Below are 20,698 nucleotides of genomic sequence, written 5' to 3'. Positions count from 1 at the left end.
CAGAGGGAGGGATAAGCATTCCCAGCGTGCTGACTCTGACCTGCGCAGAGGTGTCCAGTAAGGAGAGCCTCAGCTCAGATCCAGTCTGACTCCTCCCGGGATGACCGCCCCATTACGAGTCTCTGCCCAGAGAGTAAATGAAACCATCGTGATCGTCCTGGTCAGTGGTTACCGAGAGTCAGGATGAGGACCTGACATTGGGAAGGCTCTGAGCTGGACGGGAACGCTGTGGAACAGAAAGTGTTTATGAAGTAGGGGTGTTCAGACCAGCTACACTGTTGTGGTTTTTTTCTGTTGGTTTTTTTTTTTTTTTTTGTATTTTTCTGAAGTTGGAAACAAGGAGGCAGTCAGACAGACTCCCGCATGCGCCCGACTGGGATCCACCCGGCATGCCCACTAGGGGGCGATGCTCTGCCCATCTGGGGCATCGCTCTATTGCAACCAGGGTCATTCTAGTGCCTGAGGCAGAGGCCACAGAGCCATCCCCAGCGCCTGGGCCATCTTTGCTCCAATGGAGCCTTGGCTGCAGGAGGGGAAGAGAGAGACAGAGAAGAAGGAGAGGGGGAGGGGTGGAGAAGCAGATGGGCGCTTCACTTGTGTGCCCTGGCCAGGAATCGAACCCGGGACTCCTGCATGCCAGGCCGACGCTCTACCACTGAGCCAACCAGCCAGGACCTGTTGTGGTTTTTTAAAGGCAAATGGAATGGTCTCCCCACCTTTTCAAGGAACGGTGGTCTCAATGAGCCGGAGTTCCCTTGATGACACAGCCTTGACCATCTGAGACTCTGCAACAGTTTCTTAGACACTTTTTGACTGTCACTAACTTCAAAGCTTTTCTTTTAGTGGAGTGTGTATCACTTTCTGAAACAGTGAAGGCCATTACATAAGAATTCTGAGTCAGCTAGAAGAGAACAGCACATACGAATAATCTTTAGCAGCATGCTCCATTCCCAGATCGTGTCTGGAGAAGAGTTTTGGAACACACACGATAGTAATAGGAAGAAAAGGAGGAAGAAAACGACTCCCTGCTGCCCGCAGCCGCCTGCCTCAGTAGCCCCGAGTAGAGGCAGGAATTGAAAGAAAAGCCTTGAGGAGACTCTTCATCGTTTGTTATATTTTGTCCTTAAAAGCATTATTCTGTGCAGTTTGAACCATATTAATGTGTAATATATTGATAAGAACAGGTCCGCTTGGGTTTTTTTTAAATGTGGAAGGTTCGGATTTGAATTAGTTCTGTTTTCTACAACTTATTACATTTGTATTGACAGTGGGATTCTTGGATATGAAGTGGCTCAACTTGACCTTTGAGCCACCCACTTTATCTGAAACAATACAAAGAATTGAAAATTTAAAGAGAGAGATTAACTGGTAGGCTGAATCATGGCTCCCCCAAAGATTTCTACTTCCTAATCCTCGGAACCTGTGACTATGTTACCTTTCGTGTGATGAACTTAAGGATTCTAAGATGGGAGAATTTCAGGGCTGTCGGGGTGGGCCCTGTGGAATCGCTATCACAGGGTCTTAATGAGAGGGAGGCAGAGGCAGAGAAAAGCTGTAAGGACAGAAGCAGAGGTCAGAAAAGAGACAATGCTATGCCTCTGGCTTTGAAGTTGGAAGAAGGAGGTCATGAGCCAAGGAATGCAGGCAGCCACTAGAAGCTGCAAAAGGCAAAGTGAAGCAACAGATTCTCCCCTCGGGCCTCCAGAAGGAACTCAGGCCTGCCAGCACCTTGATTTCAGCCCAGGGCGGCTGGTTTTGGACTTGTGACCTCTAGGGCTGTAAGATGATAGACTCGTTGTTTTAAGCCACTAAGCTTGTGGTAATTTGTTACAGCAGCAATAGGAAACTCGTGTACTAGCCAGTGAATATTAATGCTATTACTTCCAAAGAAAAATGGCAGGCTTACTGCCTGTCAGAGAAGAGATGCATTTATCTGCTTTTGATCCCTAAGACAGCTTGCTTTGTTCTGGTTTCTTTTCTCAAAATCCACCAAGGCAAAGCTTATCAGGAATTTTTAAAGGAGTGTTTGCCCAAAGCAGCAAGTGTGTATCTCACCACCCCCTCTTTTTCTTTTTCACATTATATGAAATGTTGGGTGGTGTAGTAATCACCAGACTGGCAGAGCTGCTGGAGGAATCAGACTGAATCCAGCTAATGGCAGGCAGGCTATCCAAACCCCAGGCCTGCTACTAAGCATTCCACAGCCGACAAAGACAACTGAGCGAGCAGCAGGGCTGGTCGTGAGAGCACCAGTCATCACAGATGAGCTTTTCAAACCCCACCACACAAGGTTCCATAGTAGCCGCTAAATGTTGTCTCCTCTCCCAGCATCTCCCTTACCTTCTTTACAGTGAGTAAAAGGATGTTACAGGAGAGTATCTACCTGTGATGCTCCTCCTACTAAAATATTTATGAGGGAAGTAGGTAGCCTTTAAGAGTCAAGTTCAAATGATCATCACTGCTCAGATAGAATAGTTCCCCCAACCACTATTCCCTTCTTTATAAAATATGTGTAAGTTTATGGATTAAAGCTGTGGTTTTCAACCTTTTTACACTTGGGGTGAAAATAAAATTATTTTGGAGACCACTAAGGCAAAAATCACCCTGAGCATAAGAAAAATTGACTTAAGGTCAAGCTCACTGGGTCTGTAATCTTCATACAACATCAGAGTGGTTAATTCTTTCATGAACTGGAATGAAATTCCTGGTGGGCCAGTCCGCAGGCCAGCAGCTAATGTAGTCTGTTATTATTACTGTGTAACCATTGAGGTGGCCAGACAGCCCTGCCACCGAAAAGACTATTCCACCAGCATTTCTGAATTGTTTTCATTTTATCCTCCCCAGAATAGTCTAAGAAATTAGCCAGATAATTTTGTTGTAAATCAGACATATCAACTTAGAATTGGTTATTTATTAAAGTGACTTCATTTTTCCAGTGTATAGTCATTACTGCCAGCCCCCAAAAGGAAATAGCAGCTGATTTTTCCTAATAATCAAATGTATTCATTGCTTCAAATATGCAAGCATTTAACTTCTAGGTTGAAGAAAGGAAGTAGAAGTAATGTCTTTTTATTTTAACTACTGCGCTGATTGACTATACAAGAAGTCATGTTTGTCCTTGTAAGCCAGCAAGAAATTAGTTAAACTTGCTTAAAACTGTCATGTAGCCCCTTTTATTTATTTATTTATTCATTCATTCATTTTAGAGGGGGGGGGGAGAGAGACAGAGAGAGAGAGAGAGAAGAGAGAGAGAGAGAAGAGAGAGAGAGAGAGAAGGGGAGGAAGAGCAGGAAGCATCAACTCCCATATGTGCCTTGACCAGGCAAGCCCAGGGTTTCAAAATGGCAACCTCATTGTTCCAGGTCCATGCTTTATCCACTGCACCACCTGATTGAAAGTATTTTCATAAGTATCTCAGAGAACAAGGTATTTGTCTTCATTTTGCTTATGTGATTTCTAATGTACACTGTATGAGAAATAGGTTAGTCCTGCTTTTCTTGAATGGAGAGTGGGTGAGGGGAGATAATTAAGAAATATATTTAAAAACAGAACTTTTATTTGCAATCATTTAAAATATGAGCACTCATATAAAAGAGTGATTACCTTTCATTTCAAAATACATTAACATTACCCCTTAATCCTATCAATAGAATGTAAATACCAGCCATTTATTTCAAAAAATAGATTTCTGTGCTTTCTAGATAATAAAGCATACATTATGTTTTTTCAGAGAAATCAAGCCCAAGAAAATCTAAGTAGCCTAACTAGTAATTTTAGTAATACCAACAGTTTATTAATAAAGGACAATAAAATGTGATCTGAAGCTTTTATTCTTTCTTTCATATATTTATTATATGCTTATTAACTTGAATAATTGAGAAGGGGAAATGTGGTTTAATTGTAACATAAAAATAACCTACCAAACCAAGAGATGCAACAAATGAAATGATCTTTTATGGATATTTTTCGTTTATAGTATAGATCTTCCCTGGGAGGAATGGAACTATATAGGAGTTATATGATGTTAGTAAATAAATATGAAAACCAAATAAAGTCTTAATAGCAAATTGAAATATTGATACACTGCTAGGCCTTGAAACAGCAATTTTTAGAGCAAGTTCAGAGCTGGTATATTGCACTGGGAACTTAAGGGTATAAAGATGCTTTATTTTATTGACTTTGCCCTATCCTTTGGTCTTCTGAAGGACATTTTTATCCAGTCCTGCCAAAAACTTTGCTTTTGACATTTACTTATAAAATTAAATACAATAGCCTGACCAGGCAGTGGTGCAGTGATAGAGCATCGGACTGGGATGTGGAGGACCCAGGTTTGAGACCCCAAGGTCGCCAGCTTGAGCATAGGCTCATCTGGTTTGAACAAAGCTCACCGGCTTGGACCCAAGGTCGCTGGCTCGAGCAAGGGGTTACTCGGTCTGCTGTAACCCCACAGTCAAGGCACATATGAGAAAGCAATCAATGAACAACTAAGGTGTCACAACAAAAAACTAATGATTGATGCTTCTCGTCTCTGACTCTCTCTCTGTCTCTGTAAAAAAAAAAAAAAAAAATTTAAATACAATATATTGTCCTATAGTCTAAGTGGAAGAAGGAATATCACATTTTAAAAACCATTTTCTTCTCCCTTAAATACCTAAATCTAAGCTTGGTCATCACTTTACACAGTTTTCACTGAGTCACAAGTTATTTGGGCAGTAGAGAAGAATTATGTGGGCACTAGAAAAACCTACAACCCATAAATACCAACAAGCACTGACAAAAATAATCCCAAGGAAAGCTTGCTCTTCCTAGCCAAAGCCCTGGGGAAAGGCAGCCCACCCAGAGAGAAACCTTAGGACCCTGCTGATATTTATAATGAGAGATAACCCTAAACATTCAAAGGGAAAATGTTAATATTAATATCAGAACATTAGTGCCATTCAGATGTTTTGATATTATGAGGCTGCATCAAAATTATGCTATCTTACTTCCTACTGGAATTCCATGCAGAGTTTATGCAAAGGGAGAGAGTATGACAAAACAAGAATATAATGGGTAGGTTTTATCACTACTTTTTTAAAGGCTTTGCCAAATCATTCGTATATCTTATATAAATATCAATAAAATATAGCAGTGTCTTTTAAACTCAAGTATATACAACACATAATGGGCACAATATACATGACTGAATAAGAGATGAGAGTAGCAAATTCACCTGCAATCCTAAAAACAGTAGCTCAGAGCACCCGGTGTAGCACTGGTGAAGGAAGTCGGTTGTATCACTAGTGGGAGAGCATAGGCTGGGAATCAGGAAGCTGAGCTTTAACTCTCAGTTCTCCCTCTTTCTGGTGAAGTAATTCTGTTTTACTGTTCTTGTGACATGACATTGGGATAGGTTGTCACCAGCAGCCCTTTCCAGCTGGACCTGTGACTTCTGTGCATACACTTGAAACGTATGAGGCACATCAACATTATTATTAGATTATGAAGCTTTGCTGACTTTTACACTTTAAAAATACTATGTAAGAGTTTTTCCATTTTCCTCACAATGATAATAATAACAAAATTCCCTGGACAAATTAATACCATATATATATATATATATATATATATATATATATATATATATTACTTAAAGTTGGAGAAAGAAGGAAGACTGACTAGGGACCTCAGGACTCAGAAACTCAGCAGTGCGTTGCCTCGTGGTTTTTTAGGATTTATTTTCTTTTTTAACCCCCTGTGTTCCAGCCTGCGCACTAGAGAAACTCACAACCCATAAATGCCAACAGGCACAGACAAAAAGAAATCCCAAGCGAAGTCTGTTCTTCTAGCAAAAGCCCTAGGAAGAGTGTAGTTCAGTTGGCAGTCTTTTAGCCATACCTACCATTCTCCAGCAGAATCACAAAGCAGAGGGGTAATCTCAGTGTAGGCAGTGTGGGTATAGGTATTATAACCATGGACTTTAGAATCATCTGCAGGCTTGAACCTCAACTCCCTACATAGTACAATAAATGCACAACCTTGGGTAAATTACTTAACACCCTTGTGCTTGGTTTTGTCAGGTTTATAAAATAAGAATAATAATAGTACCCATTTCATATAGTTTTGTGAGTTTAAAAGAAGTAAAAAATGTAAAGCACTTGGAATAGTGTTTGGCATTAGTAAGCTGGTGATAATAGTAGTTACAAATAATAACTATAGCTATTTTTAGCTACTAGATCAATTATATATTATATACTATATAAAGGATTATGAATAGATATAAATATAAGCAGCACGATTTTATTTATTGGTTTCAAAGAGAGAGAGAGAAAAACAGAAACATCCATCTGTTTCTGTATGTGCCCTGACCGGGGATTGAACCAGCAACCTTTACATCCCGAAATGATACTCCAACCAATGGACCGATCCGGCCAGGGCTAAGCAGCACCATTTTAACAAGGCCCCAGGATACTCTTTGGAGGTCCAATTCTACCTCATAAAATGCAATTATATTACACAATTTTAATGTAATTTTAAATAAATGGATAAAATTTTAGTTGGCTATTGGTATAATATTACATTTTCTAAACATTTAAACATTAATTTGGTTGCTTTGGTTTAAGTTGGTATTCTTCTGAGATCATATAGCAAGTAAATGATGAAACCTGAGTTAGAAGTTTGACTTTCTGACCTAAACCTCAAAACAATTGCAAGAGAAGAGATGGGAAGAACAGGAGCCGCTGGAATCTAGTTCCCTTTCAAATCTAATTAAAGCTCGAGTGTCTTTTGCAAAAAGAAACAGTCCAGAATGCTCAAAACTCTAAAATAATAATGGTTTCTTTCTTCATCTTGCTTTTAGATTGTGGTTTGAATGTTCATAAGCAGTGTTCCAAGATGGTCCCGAACGACTGTAAGCCAGACTTGAAACATGTCAAGAAGGTGTATAGTTGTGACCTCACAACACTCGTGAAAGCCCATATCACTAAGCGGCCAATGGTAGTGGACATGTGCATCAGGGAAATCGAGTCCAGAGGTGAGACGGTTCAGAGCAACTGTAATTCACCCCGAGTACGCGTCCTACTGCTGTTTCGGGTGCCTCACTGCACAACCTGGTTGTCTACTGAAAGTTTAAGGGGAGTGATGTCAGATGACAAAGGACCGGAAAGTCTGAAATAAGTTAACTTAACAAATGAACAGCTTGATTTTAAGGTACAGTTAGGTATATTTAACCAGGTAAGGACTATGCCTAAAAGTATATTTATGGATGACGTTTCCAGTCTGTAAAAGTTAACATACAGATACCAATTCACTTTTCAGATTTTATATATTTTTCTTGGGTCCAAGAAGCAAAGGTGTAATGCTCTATTAAAACTATCCTAGGCCAAAAACCAGAGCAGCACCCTAATTATTCCTTCTCACTTGGGAAATATTGCTACAGGCCTATTAATACAGTTTATCTTAGTCTTCTGTTACATAAAAGAACTTACGGTGTAATTGAGGTGATGAAGTATTTCCCTTAAGACGTAACATATTTGATCTAATTAGACAAAATGATGGGCCAGATTACAAATAGCCAGGTGACAGTACATAAGAGTTAAAGAACTGTGAACGAAATGGTTTTATTTTAGGAGAAAAGTGTGAAGAGGTTTCTAAACAGGTGTATTTTATCATTCTTTCTGACATATTCTTTCCCCAGCCTGAAGTACAGCAGGAAGTTAACATTGGAAGAGAAGGGATGATTGCGGAGAAACTCACCAGCTCCCTTGCTTCCCTTTGCAGGTCTTGATTCTGAAGGACTGTACAGAGTCTCAGGGTTCAGCGACCTGATTGAGGATGTCAAGATGGCTTTTGACAGAGGTGCGTTCTTCAGCACGTCCAGTGACTTGGGGCAGTAATACTCAGCCAGAAAGGCACCGTTTCTTATGTCATTCTTTGCATTGCTTCTCTGAATCATTGATACTTGTTGTTATACCAAATAAAAAGACTTAGCTTATGAGTTTTTAATTATTTTTTTATCAGTTTTAAGTATTAAACTGTTCAATTTCAAGGTGAGAAAGAAGCATAAAATTGAACTACATTATCAATATTTGAATATCCAAGGCCTGTCTATGTTCACCAAAATATTCGCAGAGCAGTTGAATTTACCAGAAGAGCATGGAGAAATAGGAGTGAGGGGATGTGAATCATTGCAGATCTCTGATTTCGCAAGTTTGAGTGGCCCATCTAACTTTGCATCCTCCTCACCAGCTTTGACCGAGCGAGGACCCAAGCCCTGACTCTTGTGTCAGGGACAAGAAGCTGAGAGGAGCTGAGGACCCTCTGACATAGGACCCATGCTCTGTGGAAAGAGGGGCCCAAACAAGAGCTCAGTGGGGCTTATTGTCTTTAATTTCTTTTTCCTTAGGTGAGAAGCGGGGAGGCAGAGTGACAGACTCCTGCATGCACCCTGAGTGGGATCCACCTGGCAAGCCCCCCCCCCATGGGATGATGCTCTGCCCAATATGGGTTGTTGCTTGGCAACTGAGCTATTTTAATACCTGAGGCGAGGCCATGGAGCCGTCCTCAGTGCGCAGGGCCAACTTGCTCCAATGAGCCATGGCTGTGGGAGGAGAAGAGAAAGATAGTAACAGAGAAGGGAGAGGGGGAGGAGTAGAGAAGCAGATGGGCGCTTTTCCTGTGTGCCCTGACTGGGAATCGAACCAGGGATATCCATATGTCAGGCCAATGCTATACCACAGAGCCAACTGGTCAGGGCTATTGGCTATTGTCTTTAACTTTTAAATTTAGATTTGTTTCCGTGGTTCTCCAGTTTGTCTTAAAGTACTGGGATAAAGTGGTACCAAAGAAGACCTGTAACCTAGAAGTAAAACAGAATGAGAGTGGCGATCTTTTTTTTTTTTTTTTTTTTTTTTTAATTAGAGGGACAGATAGGGACAGACAGACAGGAAGGGATAGAAATGAGAAGCAGCAGTTCTTTGTTGCGACACCTTAATTATTCATTGGTTGCTTTCTCATATGTGCCTTGACTGGGGGGCTACAGCCTAGCCATTGACCCCTTGCTCAGGCCAGTGACCTTGGGCTTCAAACCAGCAACCACGGGGTCATGTCTATGATTCCATGCTCAAGCCGACGACCCTGCACTCAAGCTAGATGAGCCTGTGCTCAAGGCAGTGACCTTGAGCTTTTGAACCTGGGCCCTCTATGTCCCAGTAAGACGCTTTGTCCTCTGTGCCACCACCTGGTTAGGTGAGACTGGTGATCTTTTAAAGAGCCTCTTTCCTTTGCAAATATATATTTCTAGTTCCATTACATTCCTCTCTCATCACATTCCTCTCCCATCACAAAGTTCTTAACAGCCAACAGAGGCAGAAGACAAAAATAAATTAAGTAGTGTTATCAACCTGGTATGAGGAAACCTAGGCCATCCCAAGTATTTGATAAAATCAGAGAAGATGAAGAACATTTAATGGTATGTTAAATCCAAATAAACATCAAGAATAGTCCCGAATCAATGCATAATTGAAGGTCAAAGAGGGGCCCCCCCAGAAGGTAGCAACTGAGCATGTTTATGCCTAGCCACTGGCCAGGGTTCTCCAAAGTAACTCACACTGACAAAGAAACTGAATGTTTCCATGGGGCCCAGAAAGCAAATAAATGGCAGATTCATCTCATTAAAAATACAAGGCAATCTTTCTGTGCTCTGGAAACAGTAATAACAGACTTGAAAAATCTTGAAGAGCTCACCTTGGCTCCATATAGCCACATGCTTGGGGCCAGATGATCACATCCAGGAGACTTCATAACCCTGAAATAATGGGATCCACGGGGAAGAGGCAGGGTCCACGGAATGCTAGAATGAGCTCATTCGATTCTAGTGTCAGAGTAAAAAGGCAGAAGTTGGAAATCTTCACTTAGGAGACAGTCGCTGAATGGAACACTAACTCCTCCAAGGTCAGCATGTGCCATTATAGCCTTGCCACGTTTTAGCTTCGGGTAGAACAGCAAATATTTATGTGACCAGAACAGTGAGAGGTCCGTGGGAAGGTCAGAGCAAATAAAATACCTTGAGCTCCCTCCTCAAGAGCTCCACCACAGGAAAGCCCAGTCTGGATGCAAAGTCAAGGACTGAAAGTAATAAAGCAATCAGGGGACAAAAGACCTTACAGTCTGTGCTGTGCAGTAGAACCCTACTTAGAATGTAATATGCAGAAATCAAGTTACAGAATGTATTTATATTACTTTAAAATTGATGTAACAGGATATATAGATTCTTTTCAAAAAGCAGGTTTTAAAGGAACTAGTTTAAGAATGATGTACATAGTGAGTCCCAGAGTGTTAGAATTTTAGGCTCCTACCTTTTTAAAATCTATTTTCCATTGATTCATTAACTCGAAAGCATTTGTATAACAGCTCCTGTGTGCCAGGCACCAAGTTCCTTGCTTTACGTACAGCAGTTAACCATGTGCACTTGGTCCTTGTGCTCAAGGATGGCTCACATTAAATAATTACACAATGGTTATTCATTTTATTGTAATAAATTCCATTAGAAAAATATTAATAACAGGAACTTAACCTAGTCTGTTAGGGTTGGGAAGGATACTGGGGATCAAAGACGCTTTACCAAAGAACATACATCTGTGCATGTGTGCTGAAGTTCAGAGGATGAATAGGGGCTGGCTCTGTATTGGTTGAGTAGCAAAGAAACAGAATATGTAAAGGCCCAACAACAGAGGAGTCTGTGCAAAGGCCCTGAGGCTGACCTTTCAGGGCACTCAAAGGTGCTGTGGCTTAGAGAAGAGTAGCTGAAAGGAAAGTGGACTGAGGTGTAATGCTGTGTTTCTGAACCTCTGATCTGTGGACCAGTGCCAGTCCACCAGAAATTTCATGATGGTCTGTAAAAGAGTTAACCACCCTGATGTTGTATGGAGATTATAGCTCCAGTGGTTATAGATATATAGGTGGTTGAAAAACACTGATGTAATGAACACAGTATTTTAAAAAGAATTATCTGAATGGTAGAAGATTCTCAGACCAACCTCCAAATTCTGTTCAACACCATCAGGTAGCTGAACTGTAAGAATTGTAACTGTACTCTCCAATCCAAAAATTGTACTATAGCCAATAATGAGAAAAGCATATTTGAAACCTGGATTCTCATAGAAAAATACAGAAGAGCTTGACCGAGGCGATCTTGCCTTTGTCATTTTTCTACCCTCCAATGCCCTTTTCCAGGTCTGTAGACCCCTGGCACCTACATGCTTCCCCAAGGTCCCCCCAAAGCAGTATCTACATTTGTACTGTCACTGCATATGATTTCAGCCCAAATGGGAAAGATAGGCACTGACGATCTAATTCACACTCAAATGTGAGTGTCTGACAGGCCAAGGTATTTGCTTTTTTTTTTTTTTTTTTTTTTTTGTATTTTTTTCTGAAGCTGGAAATGGGGAGAGACAGTCAGACAGACTCCTGCATGCGCCCAATTGGGATCCACTCGGCACACCAGGGGGCGATGCTCTGCCCCTCTGGGGCGTTGCTCTGCCGCGACCAGAGCCACTCTAGCGCCTGGGGCAGAGGCCAAGGAGCCATCCCCAGCACCCGGGCCATCTTTGCTCCAATGGAGCCTCGGCTGCGGGAGGGGAAGAGAGAGACAGAGAGGAAGGAGGGGGTGGGGGTGGAGAAGCAAATGGGCGCCTCTCCTATGTGCCCTGGCCAGGAATCGAACCCTGGTCCCCCGCACGCCAGGCCAACGCTCTACCGCTGAGCCAACGAGCCAGGGCGGTATTTGCATTTTAAAAGAGCCTGCTAAAAAAAAAAAAAAAAGCCTTTAGAGTAATTTTACCAAAAAAAGAAATTGAGCAGAAAGTACAGTTTTGCCATGTCACCCCTCCCCTCGTTCTCTGGCTCCTAGCTTCCACCATTGACATCTTCATGTGGGAGTTCAAAACCAGCTTCTGAGTCTAGAAGGACAAAGCAATGCCACTTCCATTGAATTTGCTCCACTGTGCCCGTTTTTCTCTCTATTCAGCAACCATGGCCCCCCCAAGGAACATACCCAGGAGAGCTCTGGCTGACGCAGGGCCACCTGCCCTGGGCCATCCTGACTGACAGGGAGAGAATTCTTTGACTACACTGACTCAGTACCTTTTAAGCTGGGCTGTTATATTTCTCATTGGAAATAAATAATCTGACATTCTAAAAAAAAAACACCAAGTGGAACAAAAGAAGTCTAGTTTAAGATCAAGCTCAAAGGAGATACTAATTAAATCTGTAGTAGATGAAAACTCAAGTATTTTAACTGAGTAAAGTACTAGCTGCATATGGGAGTGGGCAAGAGGCCACTCTGACAGATGGTCAGCTCTGCGTGAGAGTCTCAGGGCCCAGCACCTCGGAAACTCCTCCCCTTTGTATTTCAGCTCTAAAGATTTGTTTTGTTCTTCTCACCACCTCCTCTGCCCCCAGGACTCAGGCAGGATCCAGGGTTGTGTGTGGGCGCTGGGGGTGATTCAGAGGTACCCGAGTCAAAGCCCGGCCAGGCTGTTCTGTACGCGAGGAGGGCCCTGTTGTTATTTTCACAGTCTCTCTGTTTATTTTAAAAAGAAAAAAAGCAATCCCACATTATTCTTCTAGGAATTCTCAAGGAGGCCATAAAATTTAAAAATATTTCTGTTAACCCCAGTCCCCTCCTGGTTTTCCCTTTCATAATCAACACTGAAAAATAACTGCAGAATAGCAAAGCTGAAAAACCAGATTTTGCTTTTCATAGAAAATCAATCATTTCTATCACTTAGCATACTGAATTTGATGTTAAAAACTGAAGCACTGCTCATCTTTAAAATCTATACAGAAATATGTCATTTTAAAAAACATTATCATGAATCCAAATTGTTTTCTTTTCCCATCCTTCAAAGATGGTGAGAAAGCAGACATTTCTGTGAACGTATATGAAGACATCAACATCATCACCGGTGCACTGAAACTCTACTTCAGGGATTTACCAATTCCACTCATCACATATGACGCCTACCCTAAGTTTATAGAGGCCGCCAGTAAGTATGAGCGCACCTTCCACACCCCACACGCCACTCTGTTCTCCTCTGCCCAGAAGCGTGAATGCATTTTATGAAACACGTCCTCCTCGCCCCTCTCCAAGGTCAATATGCTCACGAGAATTTTGAGCGGTTCTCTAACGTAGGTTCTTTATGACTTCTACCGTCAGAAGCTCCTTTGCCGTGTGCTGACCCTCATTCTCCAAAGGATGCTTAGACCAGTGCTCCTTAGATACAGACCAATACTTCATAAAATAAACTGCAAACCTAAAATTTAAAAAAAGGTCAACTATTTTGTTATTAGGTGCAGCAAGCATAAAAATTACTGTCAGATTTCAATAAAAGTTTCTAAATTCTTTCTCTCGATTTCCATACTTCTCCTGTGACGGAGCACGGAGTTTGGACACTGGCATCGGTCCATAGATCCGGCTGTAAGGGGCACTGTTTTATATCAAGAAGCTATTTTTTTAAGTTCTAGTTAAGATGAAAAAGAGAAAAAGCAAAGGCTCATTTGCCAAATTTCATTTATAGTGCGAAAAAAAGATCATACCTGTAATTCATACTTCATTGTTTTAAAAGGGAATTCTTTTTTGTTGTTGTTGTTTTATTTTTTACAGAGACAGAGAGTCAGGGAGAGGGATAGATAGGGACAGACAGACGGGAACGGAGAAAGATGAGTAGCGTCAGTCATCAGTTTTTCGTTGTGACACCTTAGTTGTCCATTGATTGCTTTCTCATATGTGCCTTGACCGCGGGCCTTCAGCAAACCGAGTAACCCCTTGCTCAAGCCAGTGACCTTGGGTCCAAGCTGGTGAGCTTTTGCTCAAACCAGATGAGCCCGTGCTTAAGCTGGCAACCTCGGGGTCTTGAACCTGGGTCTTCTGCATCCCAGTCCAACGCTCTATCCACTGTGCTACCGCCTGGTCAGGCAAAAGGGAATTCTTAATAGGTTTTAACTGTCGGCATTACCATTTTTTTTTTTAGAAAAGAAAGGCTATTTCTGTCATTTGTTTTTCTCTTAAAAAATACATGTTGTCTTGATCTTTAAATAATATTACTTCCTTAGTAATGTTGATTTGCTTTTTGAGTTTGAAATTTCATGAAGCACAAACTTTCCTTGGTTTTTTTTTGTATTTTTTTTTTTTCTGAAATTGGAAACGGGGAGGCAGTCAAACAGACTCCCACATGCACCCGACCGGGATCCACCCGGCATGCCCACCAGGGGGCGATGCTCTCCCCATCTGGGGCATTGCTCTGTTACAACCAGAGCCATTCTAGCACCTGAGGCAGAGGCCACAGAGCCATCCTCAGCGCCCGGGCCAACTTTGCTCCAGTGGAGCCTCAGCTGTGGGAGGGGAAGAGAGAGACAGAGAGGAAGGAGAGGGGGAGGGTTGGAGAAGCAGATGGGCGCTTCTCCTGTGTGCCCTGGTCGGAAATCAAACCCAGGACTCCTGCACACCAGGCCAATGCTCTACCACTGAGCCAACTGGCCAGGGCCACAAACTTTCCTTATTTTAATTTTTAGTTTTCCCTTCAGAACATTTGTTGAGAATTCTTGTGGTCAGTCATGGAGCCCTGATTTCTTGCAGGTCAGCTCAGAGGACAGCCATGAGAATTACCCTGACTTTTACAAGTTTTTGTGTTACGAGCCTGAAAGGCTCTAGATTCCTTCCGCAGGACTTTTAACTCCTCTGATTTTGGGATGGATTTATTGCCGAGACTCTTGTTTTGTGTGGAAGACACTTCCTGCCAGAGAGACGAGTCTGACTGGCACTAATGTGAAATCTCTGGGCGCTGACTTGGCCGAGGGCTGGTCAGTCAGTCCAGTTTGCTCTGGTTCCCAGGATAACCCTGGGGCCAACTCATGTTGTTAGGAGTCAAACTGAAACCTGGCTTCTTAGCTTAACCCAAGGGCATCCAATTAGTAGAGAACAAAGCAGTGATTCAAACCCATGTTCTGAACTCTACACACTACCTTATCTACTGAGAAGAAAAGTCCAAGTTTTGCTTGCTGGATTTCAAGGCCTTTTGGCCCACCCTCCCAAATTACCTCACCCTCTGCCTCACACCACCCTGTGACTGAGAAAAATCTCCTCTCTTTATTCTTCCAAACCATTTGTCATTATTCTGGGATTTGTGAAAGAAACAGAGCTGTCCAAAGCAGTAGGCCCTCCATCTCACCCCTCAGGAGCTCTTGAAAACTCTTGAAAGAAACTTACCTAAATCAAGGTAGAAACTCCTTAAAATTTCAACTATATTCATGTGTGATTTCCATGTCACCAAAAAACCTAGCATGATACTAATACCCAACATAAACGTGTGTTGTGCATGTTTGATAGTGATATAATTGTGGAGCACTGTGTCCTTGTACCTGTTTCTTCTAGCCGGAGTGTATCGTCCTTTAGATGCACAGACACAGCTGTATTCTCACCCACCTGCGCAGGTATGGAAGATGAGAGAAACTGATTTACAGAGTACTACAAGGTGCCAGGACTCAGGCTGAGCACTTTAGATATGCACAATATTATATATTTTTGAAAGAAGGAGATGTCATAGGATATAAGGAAACTGTCCGAGGGCCTGTTCCTGGAGGAGGTGGCACCGGCATTCAGACCCACATCTAACGTCAGAGCCCGATCTGTCCTGTTCCCTGTCCTGCCTGGGTCGCCTGACAGAACAGGGAACAGGAGACTGACGCAGAGTGGGGAGGCAGGACAGGAAGCCATTCTCAATGAAGGACAGGCTTAGCTGACCCTTCCTGACACACGTGCCCTTGAACTTTTGTTTTTTGTTTTTAATCTCTAGCTTCTACAAAAACTTGGGCCATATTCTTTAGGTCTCCAGTATCTGTCACTCATTAGCATCCCTTGCCAACAACAGCAAAAACATCCTAGTTCTTATTAAAGCTTTCTCCTGCAAACGCTGTTTAGGCTCTGCTCTTGCAGCCTCCTTTGCAGAACTCCTGCTGGAGGGGAGTGGCCACGGGAATGATAAAGGGGTAGAGGAGGCCAGGCACCCATCCAAAGGCATAAGTTCCACACAACCTCCTGCACACCCCCGCAGGAACCACCCAAAGTCTTCTTTGCCCAGCCTTTTTCCTCGCTTCCTCTCCCCACCAAGTAAGAAGCCCCTGCTGTACTGTATATACTAAGGCCTAGAAGAGGCGCTCCCACGTGGCCTGCTCAGTGTCCCAGCTTTCCTGATGCTTCCCGACCGCATTGCAGCGAGCGCTGCAGAGCTGAGCTCCGGCTAGCACCGAATCTGGAGCTCTTCCTCTGGCCCAGGGGTCTGAGAGCTCTGTTCCCAGAAGATCCCAGAGAAGCCGCATGACTCAGTGTCTAACCTTGAGTGAGTCAGACACGGTCAGAAGTGAAATCCGGGGTTCTTTTTCCCAAGAACTTAAATGTCTTGCAGAGAAGCCTGGGAGTTAGAACTCGCTGAGTTTTCCTCTCAACTCTGCCAACTGATTCACCCCTTTTGCTTGGCTAAGTTTTATTCTTCTTGTACTTGAGTTTCTCTATAAAGAATTTAAAATTTAAAAAGAACTTTTAACTATTATAGATCTTGCTATGGTTCAGAGTATTTATTCCCTGCCCCCTTCCACCCAGTGTCTGCATTTCCAGATTCTGCCAGACCTTCCCCCAGTGCTGTTGCTTCCTCGCTGTCTCTCGGCCACGGGCCAGCTCTCTCCTCTGTATTCCCATCACACTCACTGGGACGCCTTCAAAAGCCTCTTTCCTTCATGTCACAGATTACGTTCATGTACTGTCTTCCCTACTAGCCTGTAACCCCCTTACAGGTAGGAGTTCTTGCTCGTTTATTCTCCCACAGTGAAACAAACAAAAAACGCAGGAATATCAAGTAATCAGACTTCAGCAGGGGTTGCCAGGGGCTGAGGGAGGCATAGCTTCCCCACCATTGCCAAACAGGGATTTTCAAAGTATTTTGAACAATGCAACATCCTTTAAAGATGTCTATAATGTTCTAAGATGACCTCACTTAGATGTATCTTTTTATTTGTACATACATATGTGTCTGAATATTTCATAGTTACATTCTATATATCTAATAGCCCGTTGGCGTACTTACAGACTCCCAGACATGCAAGTGAAAAAGCGAGGCTCTCTTCCCAAAAGGCCCAGTACTGCCACATGGAAACCAAGCCTTTGGAAACCTGAGGCTTGAACCTTAAAAACATTTTCCAAGACTGTGGGCAAGGATCTGTGAGAACGCTTTCCTTATCAGTTTTTTTTTTTTTAATTAATTAATTTATTTATTACAGAAACAGAGTGAGTCAAAGAGAGGGATAGACAGGGACAGACAGACAGGAACTGAGAGAGATGAGAAGCATCAATCATTAGTTTTTCATTGCACATTGCAACACCTTAGTTGTTCATTGATTGCTTTCTCGTATGTGCCTTGACCGTGAGCCTTCAGCAGACCGAGGAACCCCTTGCTGGAGCCAGCGACCCTGGGTTCAAGCTGGTGAGCTTTTGCTCAAACCAGTTGAGCCTGCGCTCAAGCTGTCGAGCTCAGGGTCTCGAACCTGGGTCCTTTGCATCCCAGTCCGACGCTCTATCCACTGCGCCACCGCCTGGTCAGGCTTTCCTTATCAGTTTTAAAAGATCACCCAAGAACAGAATGAAATGAACCCTGTGTACCAGCTGTCTATTCAAGTTTTTCTCTTTGGTATTCATTCAACTTGCTGCCTTAGGAATTATGGATCCTGACGAGCAGTTAGAAACCCTCCACGGAGCTCTGAAGCTGCTGCCGCCCGCGCACTGCGAGACCCTGCGGTACCTGATGGCGCACCTGAAGAGGCAAGTCCCGGGCTGGGAAGCGTACACCTACCTGTACAGCTTCCAGAGTTTAAGGCTCAAATGAAACCAAAGCTGAAAGGAAGGACGAATGATACCGAATGAGTAAATAAATGCGTAGCTATGTTGTCTTGTGTGAAACTGCACAAGTTGAGAAGGAATGCTAAAACGATTCTGCCCTACGGTGCTGAATCAGGCGCACTTGGTTCTGACAGAAATGTATTTGCAGTTCCAGTAAGTGTTGGCAGGTATGTTAGAAATACTAATATTCTGCCAAGGACGTGCATTACGTCTTGTGGAAAGGGAAAAGGCTGTAGTTGTAAGGACACTAGCATTAGCATAATAAAGCAAGAGCAAAGCCGCTTGGCAAGGAGGCTCCTTCCTCTTGCTCTAAAACAAGCGCTTTAGGCTTGTGATTGGATTGTAGATTGTTGAATTAATGTTGCCAACACTAAAAACTGCTGTAAAAAAAAATACTAGAGTAAGGTAAGAGGTAAAGAAGGGATGGAAAATAAAATATTTCATTATTCTGGTTTAATGTTTTAAAGTGATTGATGGTGATGTAACTTTATTTCCCTGCTCAGTCACCCCTGCCCTCTACCAGTTGAAGCAAAGTTTTTAAAATTATATGACCAAGATTTAGTAGTTTTAGGGTTTCAAAATATAAGACCAGTCAGAAACAGAAAAGAACTTGACAACAATGTTTTATGCCTTCAGGCGTGAGTTACCCAGAAATGAATATTTCATTCGTGGTACTTTTAACATTTACATACATGTTTCATCTTTTTAAAAGCACCGTGAATTAATACATTTCTTACTTCGCTTACAACTTCATTTGTGAAGTTTGCTTTGTTATTTGGATGCAGTTAAGGACTCTGTACTAAAACAAAGAAATAACTCAAATTATAGTCTCTGTGCCTTCAGTGTAGCAGTGAGCAGAATATAAACATTGAGCCATTTCCTATTACTGTCACCACCACTCTCTCCCTAGACCCTTGCAAAAATAATCGACAGGAAACAAGATAGCTAGAGTGGAGGGAGGGAGGGCGGGCGGGCTGATGGAATAATCAGGGCGACCCAGTCCCTCCGCGGGATATTTCAGAAAATATTTCAGAAAATATTTTCATGGACCGGCCTTTAGGGTGGGAAGGATAAATGTATCACGTGACCGAGACAAGCGTCAAGAGTGAGTCTTAGACAGATTTAACAGAGGGAATCTAGTCATTTTTTAAAAATAAAACATCGTTCAGACTTAAACATAAATAAAACGGAAATAATGTAAGTTATTTATTCTTTCTCTGTGACTGGTATTGGTCCGCGGCGCAGGGGTTGGGGACCACTGACCTAGGGGAAAAGTTGATAAGTAGATACAAATCTTGTTTTAGTTTTAGTGCCGAAGCACAGTGAAGAACCACAGGGCTTACACAAAACCATACCCCTTCACTTGTCTTTTTCAGAGTGACCCTCCATGAAAAGGAGAATCTTATGAACGCAGAAAACCTTGGAATTGTGTTTGGTCCCACCCTTATGAGATCTCCAGAACTAGACGCAATGGCTGCGCTGAATGATATACGATATCAGAGACTGGTGGTAGAGCTGCTTATCAAAAATGAAGACATTTTATTTTAAATTTTTAGTTTGCGGGGGGAAAGAAATGTTTTACAGATGAAGGAATGTTTTATAGTAATTTAATTGGCTCTAAATGGTTGAATTATACCTTGGTTAGAAGTTTGGGCATATAACCAGTTTAAAATGAAGGAACTTTCTGTTGTTTTTGTAGCACCGCTCAGCTTTCCTTGTAAAACAGTGAACACACGCCTTCCAGTTCTAGTAATCCTGGGTGTTTATCACGTTAAGAGAAACTCAGGCTATTGCATGATTAGCCCCCTGTTTGGCAAGGGACCCGTACAGAGGAGACAAGAAGCCTGCACCGCTCTTCGTCCTGGGTAGTCTGTGGTTGTAATCCAGCATGTTTCGCAGAGTAAATCTGTCATGACTTCGCTTTTGGGTTTTAAGTCATTGGTTTCTAACGCTTCTATAAACATGCACAAAAGTGGGTAAAACGGCACCGCTGGCTGCTGCATTGCCATAGACTATATAACATATGCCTACTTTTCTCAAATGCTTTAATTCTGGTTTCTCTTAGTTCTTCTCTAACATAGTACTTTCTTTCCAGCAAAAAAGCAAAATGTTTTCATATTTGTTACTTTAGTAAATGATCTATACCAATAAAAAAGAACACATTGCCAAGCATTTTCTGTTAAATTATTGAGTTTTAGTTGTAAGTTTGTGTTTTCATCTGGCATGCGTTTAGTAATTTATTAAATTTGGCTTTTAGAAATTAAAAATACTGATAGCTTGCTTTTTTCCCCATGATTGAAAATATTTGGAAAAACGTGTTTGGCCATTTATAAATATTTAACACTGAGGAATCCCTCTCACCTCTTTTGTTTACTATTGAAAGTTTTGTGTTGAGTTCTTCAAGTTAGAACACTCGTTGATTGGATTTATTTTCCTTCTTGCATACTCTGACAGGAATCTAGAATATTTCCTTAACTTGGGTGGGGGTGTGTGCAGGCAGGACCTCCTTCTGGTATCCATCACAAGAGGCTAAAAAGACTTTTTTTTTTTTCTTTTTTTTTTTTTTACAGAGACAGAGAGTCAGAGAGAGGAATAGATAGGGACAGACAGACAGGAACGGAGAGAGATGAGAAGTATCAATCATCAGTTTTTCGTTGCGACACCTTAGTTGTTCATTGATTGCTTTCTCATATGTGCCTTGACCGTGGGGCTACAGCAGACCGAGTAACCCCTTGCTCGAGCCAGCGACCTTGGGTCCAAGCTGGTGAGCTGTGC

The 20,698-nt window shown here is 42.3% G+C and overlaps 1 protein-coding gene across 5 annotated transcripts in view; it reads left to right on the top strand.

Annotated features, from left to right (window-relative positions):
* The window catches only part of CHN1 (chimerin 1), a 204,957-nt gene extending 184,862 nt beyond the window's left edge, over nt 1–20,095 (top strand). For all 5 annotated transcript variants that reach the window (XM_066346029.1, XM_066346030.1, XM_066346031.1 and 2 more), the window contains 5 exons: nt 6,839–7,012; nt 7,759–7,836; nt 12,888–13,025; nt 17,740–17,845; nt 19,300–20,095. In XM_066346029.1, the coding sequence (XP_066202126.1) occupies nt 6,839–7,012; nt 7,759–7,836; nt 12,888–13,025; nt 17,740–17,845; nt 19,300–19,471 (668 nt within the window). In that variant the 3' untranslated portion in view covers nt 19,472–20,095. The remainder of the gene's footprint in view (nt 1–6,838; nt 7,013–7,758; nt 7,837–12,887; nt 13,026–17,739; nt 17,846–19,299) is intronic.
* Nucleotides 20,096–20,698: the final 603 nt, after the last annotated feature.

Source organism: Saccopteryx leptura, chromosome 7 (genome assembly GCF_036850995.1).
Source record: "Saccopteryx leptura isolate mSacLep1 chromosome 7, mSacLep1_pri_phased_curated, whole genome shotgun sequence".
In the NCBI taxonomy this organism is placed as follows: Eukaryota; Metazoa; Chordata; class Mammalia; order Chiroptera; family Emballonuridae; genus Saccopteryx; species Saccopteryx leptura.
Note: the sequence above shows the minus strand (reverse complement) of the source record. Positions and strands in the feature narration are given on the sequence as shown.